This window comes from Aspergillus lentulus (genome assembly GCF_001445615.1).
Source record: "Aspergillus lentulus DNA, contig: Alt09, strain: IFM 54703, whole genome shotgun sequence".
In the NCBI taxonomy this organism is placed as follows: Eukaryota; Fungi; Ascomycota; class Eurotiomycetes; order Eurotiales; family Aspergillaceae; genus Aspergillus; species Aspergillus lentulus.
In genome coordinates this window covers 3,237,517-3,253,301 of record NW_028322117.1, presented here as the reverse complement: position 1 = coordinate 3,253,301, position 15,785 = coordinate 3,237,517, and the positions used below count along the sequence as shown (strand labels likewise).

General features: G+C 55.1%; 9 protein-coding genes across 9 annotated transcripts; 4 read left to right on the top strand and 5 right to left on the bottom strand.

The window, feature by feature from the left end:
* Window positions 1-388: 388 nt before the first annotated feature.
* On the bottom strand, window positions 389-2,288 carry ALT_5893 (MDR family MFS transporter; the record flags this gene model as incomplete). Its single annotated transcript, XM_033560194.2, has 5 exons — window positions 389-1,092; window positions 1,146-1,326; window positions 1,377-1,712; window positions 1,774-2,034; window positions 2,088-2,288. The coding sequence occupies 5 exons, from the start codon at window positions 2,286-2,288 to the stop codon at window positions 389-391; spliced, it is 1,683 nt and encodes a 560-aa protein (XP_033416085.2).
* Window positions 2,289-2,742: 454 nt separating this feature from the next.
* ALT_5892 (transcription factor domain-containing protein) lies at window positions 2,743-4,977 on the top strand (the record flags this gene model as incomplete). The annotated part of the gene is made up of 5 exons (XM_033560193.2): window positions 2,743-2,763; window positions 2,813-3,030; window positions 3,087-3,114; window positions 3,169-3,666; window positions 3,727-4,977. The coding sequence occupies 5 exons, from the start codon at window positions 2,743-2,745 to the stop codon at window positions 4,975-4,977; spliced, it is 2,016 nt and encodes a 671-aa protein (XP_033416084.2).
* Window positions 4,978-5,000: 23 nt separating this feature from the next.
* Window positions 5,001-6,643, bottom strand: ALT_5891 (uncharacterized protein; the record flags this gene model as incomplete). The annotated part of the gene is made up of 4 exons (XM_033560192.2): window positions 5,001-5,263; window positions 5,317-5,581; window positions 5,635-6,345; window positions 6,413-6,643. The coding sequence occupies 4 exons, from the start codon at window positions 6,641-6,643 to the stop codon at window positions 5,001-5,003; spliced, it is 1,470 nt and encodes a 489-aa protein (XP_033416083.2).
* Window positions 6,644-6,973: 330 nt separating this feature from the next.
* ALT_5890 (uncharacterized protein) lies at window positions 6,974-8,626 on the top strand (the record flags this gene model as incomplete). The annotated part of the gene is made up of 2 exons (XM_033560191.2): window positions 6,974-7,592; window positions 7,656-8,626. 2 exons carry the CDS (start codon window positions 6,974-6,976, stop codon window positions 8,624-8,626), a joined length of 1,590 nt encoding a protein of 529 aa, XP_033416082.1.
* A 319-nt stretch (window positions 8,627-8,945) lies between these two features.
* ALT_5889 (versicolorin reductase) lies at window positions 8,946-9,740 on the bottom strand (the record flags this gene model as incomplete). The annotated part of the gene is made up of 1 exon (XM_033560190.2): window positions 8,946-9,740. One exon carries the CDS (start codon window positions 9,738-9,740, stop codon window positions 8,946-8,948), a length of 795 nt encoding a protein of 264 aa, XP_033416081.1.
* A 289-nt stretch (window positions 9,741-10,029) lies between these two features.
* On the top strand, window positions 10,030-10,633 carry ALT_5888 (scytalone dehydratase; the record flags this gene model as incomplete). Its single annotated transcript, XM_033560189.2, has 3 exons — window positions 10,030-10,069; window positions 10,132-10,229; window positions 10,283-10,633. The coding sequence occupies 3 exons, from the start codon at window positions 10,030-10,032 to the stop codon at window positions 10,631-10,633; spliced, it is 489 nt and encodes a 162-aa protein (XP_033416080.2).
* A 204-nt stretch (window positions 10,634-10,837) lies between these two features.
* ALT_5887 (uncharacterized protein) lies at window positions 10,838-12,269 on the bottom strand (the record flags this gene model as incomplete). Its single annotated transcript, XM_033560188.2, has 3 exons — window positions 10,838-11,374; window positions 11,455-11,985; window positions 12,042-12,269. 3 exons carry the CDS (start codon window positions 12,267-12,269, stop codon window positions 10,838-10,840), a joined length of 1,296 nt encoding a protein of 431 aa, XP_033416079.2.
* Window positions 12,270-13,067: 798 nt separating this feature from the next.
* Window positions 13,068-13,994, bottom strand: ALT_5886 (class I SAM-dependent methyltransferase; the record flags this gene model as incomplete). Its single annotated transcript, XM_033560187.2, has 1 exon — window positions 13,068-13,994. The coding sequence occupies one exon, from the start codon at window positions 13,992-13,994 to the stop codon at window positions 13,068-13,070; it is 927 nt and encodes a 308-aa protein (XP_033416078.1).
* Window positions 13,995-14,344: 350 nt separating this feature from the next.
* Window positions 14,345-15,715, top strand: ALT_5885 (questin oxidase family protein; the record flags this gene model as incomplete). The annotated part of the gene is made up of 1 exon (XM_033560186.2): window positions 14,345-15,715. One exon carries the CDS (start codon window positions 14,345-14,347, stop codon window positions 15,713-15,715), a length of 1,371 nt encoding a protein of 456 aa, XP_033416077.2.
* Between the last annotated feature and the right edge of the window lie 70 nt (window positions 15,716-15,785).

The following is a 15,785-nucleotide window of genomic DNA, read 5'->3' as shown; positions in this document are numbered from 1 at the left end:
CACGCGATGATTCAGTCACCGTTATTAATTGAACTAGAAGCAAGGGAATTTGATGGAAGGAAATCAGATTGACTGACTTGCAGCAACTATGGCGAAGGAAAGGGAAGAACAGTCTACGGTGTGGATGTGCCGACAGCATGAAGAAACATCAGGCATCGAAGTGAAGACGGAAGATTTCGACAATAGGCTTGGTTGATCCAGTATAGACGCTTTTCGAGGCACAATACAGGTGTAGGGTTAAAAGGTAGAGGAAACAGTAGTTGGAATTATACAGACAGTCTATTCTTCCATAGTACAATAAGTCAAATACCATATCAAACCGAAGAGGAGGTGTCTATGTTGGCCACAAGTTTACAACACGCTCATTAATCGCTGGATGTGTTCCAAATCACGCTTTCTCCGTAGTCTCCTTCTTGACGGTCTTTGCCTCCTTCTCTCCGTTCTCTGGAGAGATCTTTCCTGCCGGCTTCTTCACGCTCCTCCACTCGAGGGCCGCAGCGCCGAGGACGCTCAGACATGTCGGGATTAACCCGACACGGAACACCTCTCTCAGCGCCTCATTATAAGCAACAAGGGCGGTATTACGCGCACCATCCGGGAGCGATTGGAGCAAAGAAGTGGCGCCCCCGGAGGTGATCAAACTGGTATCAACACCTTCGACCCCAGCCAACCTCTTCACCAGTTGATTGGCGAGAACATTCTCTCCAGCCGATACGAACACCGACGCCCCCAGCAGAGTGGCGAACAGCATCAGCGCTAAGCCGGTAGGCACGTCCTTCTTCGGCAGACTGGCCTGTGTTGCTAGGTTGGGTACCTGGAACGCCAAACCCAGGCCGAGACCGTATAGGATCTGGTAACCGATCCATTTCCCGGCGCCGGTATCCACCTCGAACGTGGTGAGCAATCCGTTTCCCACGCACATGAGGCATGTCCCAACGATGGCGAGCGGTGTATAGTAGCCGATTTTGGTGTTTAGAGTGCCACCGCTGATGGACCCGACTACCATGGAGATCATCAGGGGGAGCGTGCGAATGCCGGACTCGGAAGCCGACGCTCCTTTGATCGACTGGAACCAGATCGGGAGGAAGTAGACTATCTGTTGATTAGTTCCTGCGTTTGGAAGAGGTGCATCGCAGGACTCTTACTGATGATATAGTTGCCACAGTTGATGGTCAGGGTCGCCCAGCACGCCGCAGCGACACTACGCTGCTTCATGATCCGTGGAGGCAGAGTGGCAGTTCTCGGGAGAAGGACTTGGACGGCAGAAAAGCCGACCAAGAGGACGCCGGCGAGAGTTAACAAGGCGATCACCCGTCCGTTATTCCACTAGAGATGGTTAGGTACGAATCAAGCACGTCTAGGGTGTGCCCACTCACTGCGTAGGTCTGTCCCCCCCATTGCAATGCCAGGAGAAGGCAGACAGTTCCCGGGACCAGGAGGATGGTCCCGGGAAAATCCAGTTGCTTGATCTTTTCGGACAAAGGGGCCTGGGCGGTAGGCTGGTCGGGGATCTTCAAAAAGACCAGGATAACGAGCATGGCCACGCCCCCGACGGGCAAATTGATGTAGAAACACCATCTCCAGGTGACGTTCGAAGTAAAACCACCGCCGATCAACGGACCCACGATCGAAGAAACCCCCATCAGGGCACCGAACATGCCTTGGATCTGGGGACGCTTATGGAGAGGGACGACATGAACGATGCAGACCACCTGGAGAAACCATGATTAGCCCATGACTAGTGAAGACGGTGGCAAGGGGGTATCCGCCTACCACACCGGCAAAGATTCCAGCCGCACCCACACCGCAGATGGCTCGTCCCACGATCAGAGCAGTCGAGTTGGGAGCGGCTCCACTCAGGGCGGAAGACGCTTCGAAGACCAGGATACTCAATAGGAGAGTCCATTTAACCGAGAAGAGTGTATAGATCTTTCCAAAGATCAACTGCAACGCGCAGCACGTCAACAGATATGCGCTCCCGTACCAGCCCACGCTTGTGAGAGAATGGAATTCATCTGTGATTCGGGGGATGGCCTCAAAAGTAGTTAGTAGATGGCCGTAAAGATGGTCCTTGTGCAAATTCATACCGTGGCGAGGATGGTTCTGTCTAGCGCGACTAGGAACATGCTCAGAAGCACCGAGATGATCACAATGACCGTCGTCGTCGTTGTCGGCGGCGGCGTCGTTATCGCCGTTGTTGTTTTCTCGGGTTCGAGACTTTTAGGCTGGGCCGCTGCATCTGGCGAGGTTTCGGCGACTTGAGCCGTGCCTTGAGTTTCTGAAGCCATGGTGATGGACTTTCTTGGACAAACACTTCAGGTACAGTGCACGAGAGGCAGATGGAGACTCAAGGCAATATAAATATGTATCATCGGACGTAGACCAACAAGTGCGGCAAGTGGCAAGGGGACCCCCTTTCCGGGCATTAGTTGGACCCGGGGAGCCACAGAATAGTCAGGCATGTCCATTCTGCATAGTAACCTATGATCCTAACCAGTGTGTGGTTCAATATTCCCAGTCGTCGTCATGCGAGATGCCACGGAGGATAGTTCGGGAGATAGAATACTCCGAATACTGAGCCGCGGTTCATTCAAAAGGCCGAAGTAACCTCCGGCCGCCCCATGTTTCTTCTGCATTTCCCATCTCCCCTCATCATCCTCGTCCCATCGCATCGCATCGCTCTGCATTTACCATGTCGACAGATCATTCGGCAAGGTCGCCCCGCCTCCGGGCTTGTGTGAGATGTCAACAGCGAAAAGTCAGGTGCGACCACAAATCTCCCTGTGGGAATTGTGTCGCAGCTGACACGCAGTGTCTCCCTGCAACGCTTACTCCGCGCCGTCGTCGATTTCAAGAGCGGGTGCTATTAGACCGTCTGCGCCACTACGAAGGCCTACTTCGCCTGCATAACATTGATTTCGAACCCCTGCATCCGCAAGCCAAGCAGGAGCCTCTCGTCACTGATGTCTGTCGGGGCCGTGAACGGTCAGAAACGGCGAGGGCACAGACCCCTGTCCAGTCGCAGGCAGTGTTTGACACCTGAGCAGCCCAACTTTAACTACAGGAAGCAGCTAATTATATTATAGTGACCTCTGGCAGGCCATTAGCCGAGTGGTACGTTTGATTTCCTAGTCGTCGTCGTTACGGCAGCCGTTAACCCTAGGGAAGACGCTTGAACCCGAAGAAGACGACGGCGACAGTCCAGATGTGCAGGCCGACGGGGTAGAAAACGCCTGGGATCACCACGTCGACCAGCCGGAAGCGAACGACCAGATTGGCGATGATCTTCTGTTTGGTCAACCACAGGCTAATGTGAATGTCCTCGCCTTGCATCCCGAACAAGCCCAGATCTTCAGGCTCTGGCAGACGTATCTGGAAAACGTCAATCCCCTGCTAAAAGTGACCCATACGCCGACGCTGCAACCACGGATTGTCGATGCGGTCAGCGATCTTGAGAGTATTCATCCTACCTTGGAGGCACTCATGTTTAGCATCTACTGCATCGCGGTCATGAGTCTGACCGATAACGAATGTCATCGACTGCTCAGATCGTCCAAGGAAGACCTGCTGGCGCGCTACCGGTTGGGGTGTCGGCAATTGCTGATCAAGTGTCGGCCCTGGCAGTTTACCAATGTCGACGGCTTGACCGCAGTGTACCTCTACTTGGTATGCAGTCCGTCCGTGTTCAGATGAGACAAAAGATACCACATATACTAACGATTTTAGGTGTCCGTTTCGCCGCAATCAGACCCGCGCTCGCTCTCCTCTATGCTGGCGGCCGCCCTCCGGATTGCACAGCGGATGGGACTCCACAATGAGTCGACATACGCTCGATATACTGCCGTGGAGGCCGAGATGCGCCGAAGACTCTGGTGGTCATTGGTGATTTTCGATCATCGCATGTGCGAGATGTCCGACTACAAGGTCACCACCTTGACACCCACTTGGGACTGCCGGATTCCATTAAACGTCAACGACTTTGAGATTCGACCCGACACCAATTCCTGCCCCCCAAACAGCGAGAAGCCGACCGAGGCGCTGTTCGCGGTCGTTCGTAGCGAGCTCGCCGATCTGATCCGCCATACCACCTTTCACATCAACTTTGTCAACCCGGTACTGGCAGCGGTAGCTAAGCCAAAGGATCCTGGCCTCATGTCCGTTTCTCCAGATGGTGAGATGTTGACTATACAGAAGGCAATCGAGGAAAAATACCTCGCTTTTTGCGACCCCGCTGACCCGCTCCACTATATGACAATCTGGACGACGCGCGGCTACCTGGCCAGAAACCGCCTGCTGGAGCACTACGCGCGACACTTGTCGTCGCCAGCGATGCAGCAGACAGATGCGCAGCGCAATGCTGCCCTGTTCTACGCTCTAGAGATGCTGGAGTGCGATACGAGACTGCGAGTCTCCCCTTTGACCAGCCGGTACCGGTGGCTCGTAGATTTCCATGTCCCCGCCCTGGCATACATCCACGTTCTGAACGACCTAAGGAAGCGACCCACAGAAAGCCACGCGGGCAAGGCCTGGCAGGCCATGAGCGAGAATTACGAAGCGCGAGCCAGACACCCTAAGCCCAGCGGGCAGGGTGTCTTCACCGTCTTTGCAAGGGTGGTTCTTCAGGCTTGGGGAGCGCGGGAGATATTCCTCCGGCAACGGGGCATGCCTGTGCAGACACCCCAGATAGTGTTGGATATTCGCAACAAAGTAGGGCAGACGAGCTCGGGTTCCTCCATGGTACCGAGCTGCAGCACCGGAGAACCGCCTCACAGCAGCATCGCGATCAGCACCAATTCAGAAACAATACCCACGGAGATGAATTTCACCGGTCCCAGTGCCGACGGACAAGCCTTCCCAGGTCCGGATCTAGGACCCAGCAGCTTCCCCGACGTCGGTGGACCGCCTGGCATGGACATTGATATAGATCAATTCTGGACTGCAATGGATTGGAGGTTGATGCATACACAGGCCTGGTGAGATATGCATTTCTAAGGTGGATGCTAGGTACTCCCAGTCATAGGACTCTCCTCTCTCAGCGCTTGCTCAATGATATCCCAATTCTGCGTTGTCCTTGTTCCACTAAGCCAGTAATTGCCCTGCTCATCTTTCCCGACAATAGGGAACATCTCGGTGAACTTGTAAGGTGTCTGGACATTCTGGATATACTTCGGCCTCACCGGACCAGCACCGTTTAAGGCGGCCGCCGAAAAGTCCAACCCAAAGAAGTCAATCTTGGTCCAGTTTGAGAAGCTCAGCATGTGCACTGTCACGCATTAGCACGTCCCATCCTTGAGTCACAACAAAACGGTTGCATACTGGAACTATCACCAAAGAACGGGGGGAGCTTGTTTTGACCTGACGAACGTAGCAGCGCGCAGTATGCTTCCGTCTGCTCGGTAGTCGTTTGCTGCTTAATGGCGCGTCGGATTTGCCATGCCGTATAACTCAGCGGTCGCCCAAGGACGTCTTTGACCGGGAGAAGGACGTTGAAGAAGAAGGCGCAGTTGGCGATGTACGGCTGGTCAGCGGGAAGATACTGTCGCAGGACCTTTCTGGCGGAGAAGGCGTTTTGAACGGCAACCTAGATCCGTCAACACCGCTAAGAAATAGACGCATATCAGTTCGGCGCCTTACTGTTCGGTCTGGATATCGGGATAGATGCGACACTGCCAAACGTGCCACCCACGCCGTCAAAATGTCCCCTTCGGACACGAATGGCCTTTCCTCACCAGGTCCGGGCGGAGAAGAAGCCAGTTCCTTCATTGCTACCGCGTGCAGGTTCTCGACGAATCCAGCAGGCAAACAAATAATGCGTGTCTCCTGGCTGCGAAAGAACAAGTCCGTGACATTGCTTAGCGCCCAGCGGATCATTCCCAACGTGGACGTCTTTCGGTCCGCCAGCGCATGTGGAGATTGGGGGTTCGTTCCAAGGTCCTTGAGCGCGTCCGCCCTGTAACTTACCGGGGTAGGAATCTGATCTTCTCTTCCCAGCATAGCTAGAATCCACGCATCGAGGATGGCTTTCTTGGCTGTGGCGTCGAAGGCAGCATGTATCCAGTTCAGAGTGAGAACTGTCGCGTCCTGGAAGGAGACGACGTGTAGGCCGACAACTGACCGGTCTTCGTACAAGTAGTCGTCCAGCTTGCTTGGACAGTTGGGCCCCTCGTAAAGGGGCCGTAGGTCCTCAGCATTGCCGACAATGGCGGGCTGCGCAGATGATTTTGGGAGAAAAGACGAAACTGGGTGCTTTGACAGGGGCGTTTCATGATGAATATGGGTTTGCGTGATAGCTGGTCGTTGGCTTGAGAATTCGGTCGGGATGTGGAATTCGAGCTGACCAGCGGTCTGCTCCATGCCAATGCATATCAGAATCAGGACGTATTAAATCAAATGACTATTGAACATCACATACGTTCCTCCGGAGCCGAGCCGCTAGCTTGCGCCAACCTGCTCGCTGTCCCAGGCGCTCGAGTCCATCCTGCAGCTTCAAGACGTCAAGCGCTTCGTCGAACACGAACATTGAGTGCAGCACAAACGTCTGCAGGAGCAGGGTATCGTCGAAGAAGGGCAATTCGACCACCTCATCTCCGGCCACGCGTGGTGCGACTTTTGTTTGCTTGAAGAGGTTGAACATAGCGAGCATAATACGACGGTCAAACCCAGCGTGGACTTACAGCATCTCGCGCAGGACGCAATGTAATAACCATTTTCAACAATATGGTGACACTTGGGGATCATCTGACTAGGAATCTGGTCGATTTGGGCCGATGTCAGATCCCCCTGGTAGTTAATGTGCCGAACTCGGGCAAATGACTGGGGAGCAGATCGAATTCACCCGGCTGACCGATGGACCAAACCACTGAACCCCAAATCATTTATGATGTAGATGCGAGGATATAACGCTGAGCCTCGGAGCTATACAGAAATTTCCATATCGAACACTCATATCGAACACACATACAGACACACTACCATGGGCAGTATCACTGAGTCCCAGGAACCCCTGCGGTTTTTTGCAACCGGCGATAAACATGAGTTCGATCCAGAGAACTGGACATCTCAGGATCCGCTTCCTCCGCGCGGGCCTCTGACATACGTGCAGGTGCTCATTGTAGGTGCTGGCTTCGCCGGGCTAATGGCAGCGCTCGAATGCTGGAGGAAAGGCCATGATGTGGTCGGTATTGTCGATCGCAACCAAGGGCCCAACTACAGTGGCGATCTCATCATCATCCAGCCGTCCGCGCTGGAGATCATGAAGCACTGGCCGCAGATGCGCCGCGAACTGGAGGAAGACAAGGTCACCGTGGGCACATACTACTACCGCCATAATGGCGAGCTCGTCGATGGGCCCGCTCACCCAAACTACAATGCGCCCGAGTATGTCGCCGAGCGTGAGGCGCGGCCGGGGGGGTTTCCCTACGTTGGTGCCGTGCAGATCCGGAAGAAGTTCTATCGCATGCTCCTGCGCCAGGTTGCGAGGCTCGGCTTCCGGGTGGACTATGGCCAGCGCGTCGAGAGCTACTTTGAGGATGAGAGTGCTGGAATTGCCGGTGTTCGGATGACGGACGGATCCATTCGAAAGGCGCATGTGGGTAAGTGCCCCTAAGTGCCCCCTTTATACCCATCCTACGGTCCATGATACTGATTCTGTGCAGTCGTCGCTGCCGACGGCTTCCGCTCTCGCTCCGAGCTGCTGATTGCCGACGAGTATCTGCCCACCCAATCCAGCGGCATGTCCGTGTACCGCACAGCCTTCCCAGCCAAGCTGGCGTTCGCGGACGAGGCGGTCCGCCAGCGCTGGGGAGGCAAGCACACCTATGAGTTCTGGATGGGGTCCGGCATGCACATCGGGCTATACCTGTCGCCCGAACTAGCTGCATTCGGCATCACGCCGCGCGACCATCTCCTAGCCAAGGACAAGGTTGCGCGTGAGTCGTGGGACCCGGACGTGAGCCCGGACGAGGTGATCGACGTGCTGCGCCGGGCCAAAGTGCCAGGGGAGTCAGACTCGGACTGGCACCCGGTCCTCGAGGCCCTCGTCCGTACCGCCCCCCGGAGCAGCATCATCCACTGGCCGCTGCGCTGGCGCAACCTGCGTCGCGAATGGGTCTCGCCCGGTGGTCGTGTCGTACAGATCGGGGACTCAGCACACTCCACGGTACCATCCTCGGCCGCAGGGGGTACCCTTGCCCTCGAAGATGCGATTACGTTGGCTACAAGCCTGCAGATTGCCTCGAGCCCGGCCGCCGCCTCGGCGCCGGGCGCAGGTGTCCCACTTGGCACTCGAGTCTACAACCTGCTACGGTACGAGCGCGCGAGCTGCACTCAGAAAATGGCCTTTGTGAACGCACAGGTTCTTGGCGACACCACTGACTGGGATGCTGTGAAAGCCGACCCAAGCAAGGTCCGCGTGCGCTATCCCAAGTGGCTCTTCCGCCATGACCCTGAAGGCTACGTGTATGAAAAGTACGGCCAGGCATTTGCCCATTTGGTCAGCGGAGCCGAATTTCGGAACACCAATATTCCACCTGGCCATCAATTTGTGCACTGGACACTGGAGGGAATTCACCGGGAAATGGCGGCCGGAAAGAAGGTGGAGGATCTGCTGGACGGAGATTGGACGTAGATGCTGATTCACTATTGGATTATGACATGCTAGAGTTATAACTAGAATCGCAGTAAACCGTCAATGTCAGTGCCTGAGCGCCCAATATCAAATGGCAGATCTCATACTCGAATTGTCCATTGCTTGAATAAGACCATGCCTGAGACTTGGACCAGAAGCAAAGGCGGATTCCATCAGCATTCTAGTCATCAAAACCGTATTTGACAGCACCAGGTTGGTATTAAGTTGGTTACTGAGATTCAGAGTAGCAAAAGAGGAATATAGATTGATTTGCAATGATTCTTCTTTCAATAATGTAAAAACAATTCCCCTTCACTCTTTACGCCGCGCCTCCGTCTAGAGTGATGACCTTCCCATTAACCCACTCACCCTCCTTACTAACAAGAAAACCAACGACATTAGCAATATCCTCAGGGAACCCATTGCGATGCAGGGGCGATGCATGTGCTGCCATCTGCTGCCTCTCCTCCGCCGTGAACTTCTCCCCATTTGGGATGTAATGATGCGAGACTGCATGGAACATGTCTGTTACAGTGCCGCCAGGCGCGACTCCATTGACCGTAATCTTCTTGTCACCGCAGTCCTTGGACAGGATGCGCACAAACGAGTCGATGGCACCTTTAGAGCCCGAGTAGACCGAGTGGCGAGGCACGCTGAAGTCCTTGGACGTATTGGACGAGGTGAGGATAATCCGGCCTCCCTCGCTCAGCACGCGGTACGCCTCTCGCGCGACGAAGAACTGGCCCCGCGTGTTGAGGCTGAACACCCGGTCGAACTCCTCTTCGGTCACATCCTTCAGGTGCCCGAAGCTGACGACCCCGGAGTTGCTGACGGCGATATCCAGGTGCCCGAAGTGGGCGACTGCATCGTCAAAGAGCTTGGCGGTCTCCGCGACGCGGCGCATGTCGGCCTTGAAAGCGACGGCGTCGGAGCCAAGGGCCTTGATTTCAGAGACGACCTTCTCCGCGTGCTCGGCAGAGTTGGCGTAGTTGACAACGACTTTGGCGCCCAGTCGACCTAGTTGTATGGCGATGGCTGCGCCGATTCCGCGTCCGGAGCCAGTCACCAGGGCTACTTTGCCGTCCAGACGGCCGGGAGCGTAGGGGATCGTCATGATAGAGTGATGGACGTTTTCGCAGGACAGAATTCAAAGTCTGTGGAGGATTTGGCTTGAGGACAAATACTATGTCACCCAGGAACCCTTTAAGGCACTTTATCTATCCACAAAATCCCGTCACTATTGTCACTATTGTCCCGAACTCGGCTCCGCGACAATGCAAGATGGATATCGGAACATTTACTAGTCTCGCGCGTGGTCGGGAGAAATGGTTATTTATAGCGAGAATAAACTCCCCCTCAGAAATTGAAGGCCAATTCGACTCACCCATCAGACAGTGATCAACATGACCAAAATCGTTCCCCCGAAGACGCCGGCCTACGAAGGTGCGCCCAACCTGGCCCCCTCATCCGAGACAGGAAATTGGAGAGAAGCTGACATACCTCAGACGCCGTAGGATGCCAGATCGCATTATTCGAATGGGCCGAGAGCTACGACACCAAAGACTGGGGCCGTCTGGCAAAATGCATCGCGCCAACCCTCCGCGTGCGCCATCCCTGTCCGGATGCATTGTAGCGTCCATCTTCTAACTGCTGCAGATTGACTACCGGAACGTAATCGGCAAGCTGTGGGAGGCCATGCCCGCCGACGAGTTCCTGGCGATGGCGTCTAGCGAGAAATTCCTGGGCAACGCGCGCATCAAAACGCAGCATTTTGTCGGCGCTGGGAAGTTGGTGCAGACCCATGAGGACCGAATCACCGGCCACCATCAGATGCGGGTTGCGCATCAGAAGTACAATGATGATGCGTTGACGGAGGTCTTGTATACGGGCCATGGCCATGGAAAGGCTACTGTGCAGTTTTGCTTGGTTGATGGGGTGTGGAAGTTTGCCGGCCTGGAGCCGGACATTCGCTGGGCTGAGCATGATCTGGAGAAGATTTTTGAATAGGTCTAGTTGCCGTACACTAGTATTCGAAATAGCATATTCATAGCGCTCGATCGGAAGATCGTAGGGCTGATGGATTATGAGTAGCATTCCTGGTGTATGGACTCGCTCCCTTCCAGTCTTCTTCTTCGTCGTCGTCTTCTTGTCATTCCATAGCTATAACTAGTGTCTAACGAGCCAAATAACTCGCTATCAGCCCCGTATTAGCTAGCTAGGTAAATCCCTCTGGTACTCGACTGTTACAGCAACCACCAAATTGTTCCGCGAGCGTAGTTTAGAGGTCACGACTAATTTTCCAAGGCTGTCCCGGACCGTGTCAATCGTCTCTAGCAGCTCAAGCATCTCCATCTCCCCCTCGTCCGCCATCTGCCAGAGCGCCAGATCTCGAGAACGGGCCGTCGCCTCCACTTCAGCGTCAGGGAGGCTCCCAGGCTGGGGCAGAAGACGAGGCGTTAGGATCAGCAGGATGCCGCTACGCGACCGCAAAACGTCGAGGTGCACGGCAAGCTCCGTCATCACCGCACTGGGGGAAGACGATGCGAACGGGAGATGCAGGATGTAGACCGCCGCTCCCGCGGCCGTCTGCCGTGTCCCAAGGATCCGACTTGTCGCAGTAATCCGGGGATGGAACTCCTCTTGGGTGATGGCAGCGGCTGGGTCGCTGATCTGGACGGTGAAATGGAGCGCCGGGTAAAAGTGCGCCAGGCGTCGAGCTATCGACGTGGACCACGAAGAGACGCCGACCTGTGCGTGACAGTGGTCAACCCGGGGTATGGCATACTTACACCCGTGGTACGTCCGGGCAAAGGAACACATGGAAATACCTCTATTATACTTCCGTCGCGCCCGTTGGTCAGTTTGGGCCAGTCCAGCTGCGTGAGAACGGCGGCTATATCGTCGGCTGTATGTAACCCCGCCGCGTGGTGAAGATATGCCAACCATTGACGATTCAGCTTGGGGCGCCGTTTGCGGGCGGTGTGGAATTCCGTGCCCCTGGGCAAGGCCAGGTCGCATGGGGTACCATTGGATGGAGGCGAGCTCGATTTCTCTTTCACTTGGGCGGTTTGGGGCATCTGCAATGCGGTTGGAGCAGCGGATTCAGACAGAAACATGGCTGCATCCAGGAGAGAGGGGTTCGAGAAGAAGGATGCTGATAAGGGGGTGTGTGCCACATGGTCACGCTCTGGCTCGCGAAGAAAGCCAGCCGTCGCAGTCAACCGGATGATGCGGCGCAGGCGAGACTCGGGGACGTTGGTCAAGTCGGCGATATCCTTGATCGGCGCGCTCCCCATCAACGGGATACAGGCCAGGATCTGGAACTCACCAAGCCACCGCAGACACGCGAGGATTTCGCTCTGGAGTTCGCGTTAGCTGAGTCCTTTCAACGGCTTAGGCGTGATGGATGGAAAACCTGGCTCGCGAGATGCTGCAAAAAGTCTGTCGGCCCGCATATCAACGCCCTAAGCTTGGTGGCAACCGCTAAGATGTTTCCCTTTGCTCTCTGGACCTCCTCGGGCTCAAAAGGCGACTGATTATTGATTGCTTGCTGGGTATTTCCACTTCCAGCGTAGCTCGCCAGGCTCGTAATGGCAGTGGCGAGCTCGTTGCTGCAGCTTTGGAGCTGGGCTAGATCGTCCATCCTGTGATGAGATGACGGCCGTGGAGGGACAGGCCAAGGAGACGTGACGTCCAATACACGAACAGTGGCCAGTCCTTTCGGCTGAGACTGTTGGAGCAATTATTTCGATCAACAGGCCTCTCTCTAGCATGTTACTTGTCGCCTATTCTGCGCGTGCCTCCATCTCCGTCTCTTATACGTGTCCTCGTACATGCACCCTTGACCATGTTCGGGAATTTCTAAGATGCGAATTAAGCGTGTTTCCAGTGGCCGAGGGCGATCATGCGGATCATTCTAGCCCCCGAATAGATTACCATTCCACGATGTAACCATTATTAGTCATGTTTGTCCGTGCGTCCTAGCGAGCTGTTTCTTATTATATCACTGGCTACCTAACATCCCAGCAGATATGACCCTGGCCCCCCCTGTGGCTGACGTGTTCTTCTGCAGAATCCTTGCAGCGGACAGGCACCGAGCTGGCCGAAGTTGATTTTTTCATGGATGGGGCAGTTCTGAGGCCTACTACTATCCAAGTATGGCATGTGACATTTCTCGACCTTAGGCGAGCGGTTTATATTAATGTTCATGTAAGTAACGTTGGCCTAGTAATGTGTAACTATGGATGAGAGCTATGGTATACAGTATTATAACTCAGCGCTCACTTCAACTAAATATGTACCCTAGAATGAGGCCATTTACCGTGGATTTCAAGGATCTGCCTTAATTTCGAGACGGGGGCTTGAGAGGCCAGACATATGCCGCACAATATATATATAGAGATATAGATAGATAGATAGATATAACCTCATCGCAGCCTAGCTAAGACCGCGTCGCTAAGATGACCTTGACCGGGAAATAGCCCCGTACAGGTTTCCCATCCGCGAGAAGATCGTCTAATTCTCGGTACATGTCCGTGAAGGCACCGGGAAACTGCGACACAAATGGGAAAGACTCAAAATGCTCCTTCACCCCCGCCAGGTCCGTCTCAAAGCTCCAGCCCTCGTCGTCCTCGTAGATCTTGACATCGTCCGGCCCCGTGTAATTCGGTTCAGATGTGTTTTGATAGACATCATCTAGAGGCAGCATGCTCTGAATGCCCGCGTTTGTCATATTGAGATGGATTCGCAGCGCGCCCGGGGCGAAAGTCCCTCGCGGCAGAGGGGCAACGTTATACGTTCCCTGCGTTCGTAGCATAACCCGCGCAGTCTCCATAGGATCATTGGCCTTTTTAAGGAGCTGTCGTCCACCCTCGCGGCTAATGCGATCCCACAAGCTCTGCAGGCGGACATCGTGAAACCGCGCAGGACCAAAGCCGGCCGTGGCAAAAGTGCCGCCCGGTCGCAACTGATGCGCGATAGCGGCCATGGCGATGTCCTGGGGGTCAGCGAAATGCATCACGTTGGTTGCGAAGACCATGTCGACGCTGCCGGCCGCGATATCGTCGGCGTCTTGCAGCCGGGCCGTGCGGAAGCTGAAGCCCTCCTCCCCTTGTAGGCGACGGCGGGCTAATTCAATATTGTTCGCCACGATATCGGAGACGATAACATGATCGAAACGGGAGCGCAGTCGCAGGGCATAGGGACCGTTGCCTGCGCCAACATCGTGGACGGTCCCAAAATGTCCGCCCTTGGCCTTGTGGTAGTCGAAAATGCGGTCGAAAAAGGAGTCGGGCACTCGGGGTCGGCCCTTCAGGTAGTTTTCCCAGAAGACATCGTCCCGGGCAAAGAACTTGTCATTGACTTCCATCTTGTGGTTTGGAGTAAGATGATGAATCTGCCAGTCTGCACACACAGCTGTATCTGCTGAATCGTTTCCACTACGCTTCGGTCAACGCCGTGACTACCTATGTATGTATGTATGAGGAATGTCAGCCGGCGTAATAACTGCGCGGGCAAAGAACGCCCGACGGTATTTACCCTTCGGACGGTTCGCGCATGGCCTGACTGCGGCCCTTGTCATGTCGGGGTATTTCTCAAGGGTTATCGCGCGGGAGGGATGGAAGTTAACCAGTAGTATGACATTCTAAATATCGTGGTGGGCGCACTTAAGATTCACCATATTGGTTTCCACAGTACTATAGGGATTAACCGTCAACAATGACTACTACAACAATTGAAGCCCCTGCCAAAGCAGGCTTTCATCTCTCCCCCGAAAAAGTCCTCGGGCAGATCGAACCCTACTCCCCTGGCGCGACCGATGCAGCGAGCACTCTGCTGCAACAGAACCACGAAAAGTGGCACATGTACTTTCGCGATGTTGCTGGTCACAACCACATCCCGCACGCCATCCTGAGCACTCTGGCAATGGGCGGCACCCCAGCCGACTTACAGAGGGCGTATGATGATGGGGAACCCATCCAGCGACCACTCCCTCCCATGGAGGCCCCAGCCGTCGAAAAGATGCGCGACCCAGCCGTATTCCGACAACACATGCAGCGGCTGGATCAGTACTCGAATTTCCTGGCGTTCTTCGAGCAGGAACTGGAGCAGCCGGGGAGCTCGAAGGAGGCCGTCGTAAGCAGATACTGCTTTAGTCGCACGCCCCTCGCCGACTTCATGCTAGCTCAGTTATTCGAGGGCCTGTACCACCCGATCATCCATCTTGGCTTCGGGATTGAGTTCAATCTGCCTGGACTCGTGGCCGAGGGTCTCGCCCAGGCTGCCAGCCACGACCCCATGAAAATCGACGTCTTTTTCCAGGCAGCAGAGGCCCTAGCTGGGACGAGGTCGGTGGCCTCCAAGCCTCTGGTCGACCTCTATCGCCAGGTGCGTGCTAGTGACACCATCCGCACGGCAGCCCGATTGTCCGACGGACCCTGGAAGGTTCGTGACGGCGTTCTCGGCCGGGCCTTTGACGAGATTGTCCATGTGACTGCCCAGTTCCAAGTGAGCCCCAACGAACACGATGTGCAGCGTGCCACGGTCGAGATGATGAGCTGCGCGGCCTGGGCGTGTGGTGGGCCGCATAAGCCGGGTAAGGAGCGCAAGATCGACTTCTTCTTGATGCACTGCGTGACCAGCTCCATTTTCTTCACGGTGCTCGGCCGCGCGGACTGGATTTCGATCGCGGACAAGGCGCGCCTGGTGGAATGGAAGGCACGGCTGGACCTGGTGTGGTACGCAGCTTGTGCAGCGCCGGAGCTGCGCGATGAGAACTTTCTCAACTACGAACCGACGCTGAGCCGGGGAATGAATTGGCAGCAATTGTATCACGCCTTGAACCGGTACCATGATGACGGACATGTTGCCAAGTTTGTGCGCGCCCTCAAGAATGCCGAAGAGGTCGCCTTACCGTTCGAGCAGGAGCACGCCGACATCTTGCCTGTCAAGGGAGATGCCTGGTTGCGAATTGCCCAGATCTGTTATGATTCCACCGCTTCGCATACTGAGCCTCAGAAGAAGTGGGTTTGGGGCGTCGGCTTCGATGCCATGTGGGAGGCGGTTCCCGACTTTGTAACAGCTTCGTAGATATGCTGGACAGTGCTATTTCCTTTAATTTATATGAAGCCAATGGGACATCTTTTATGCATTCCAGGTT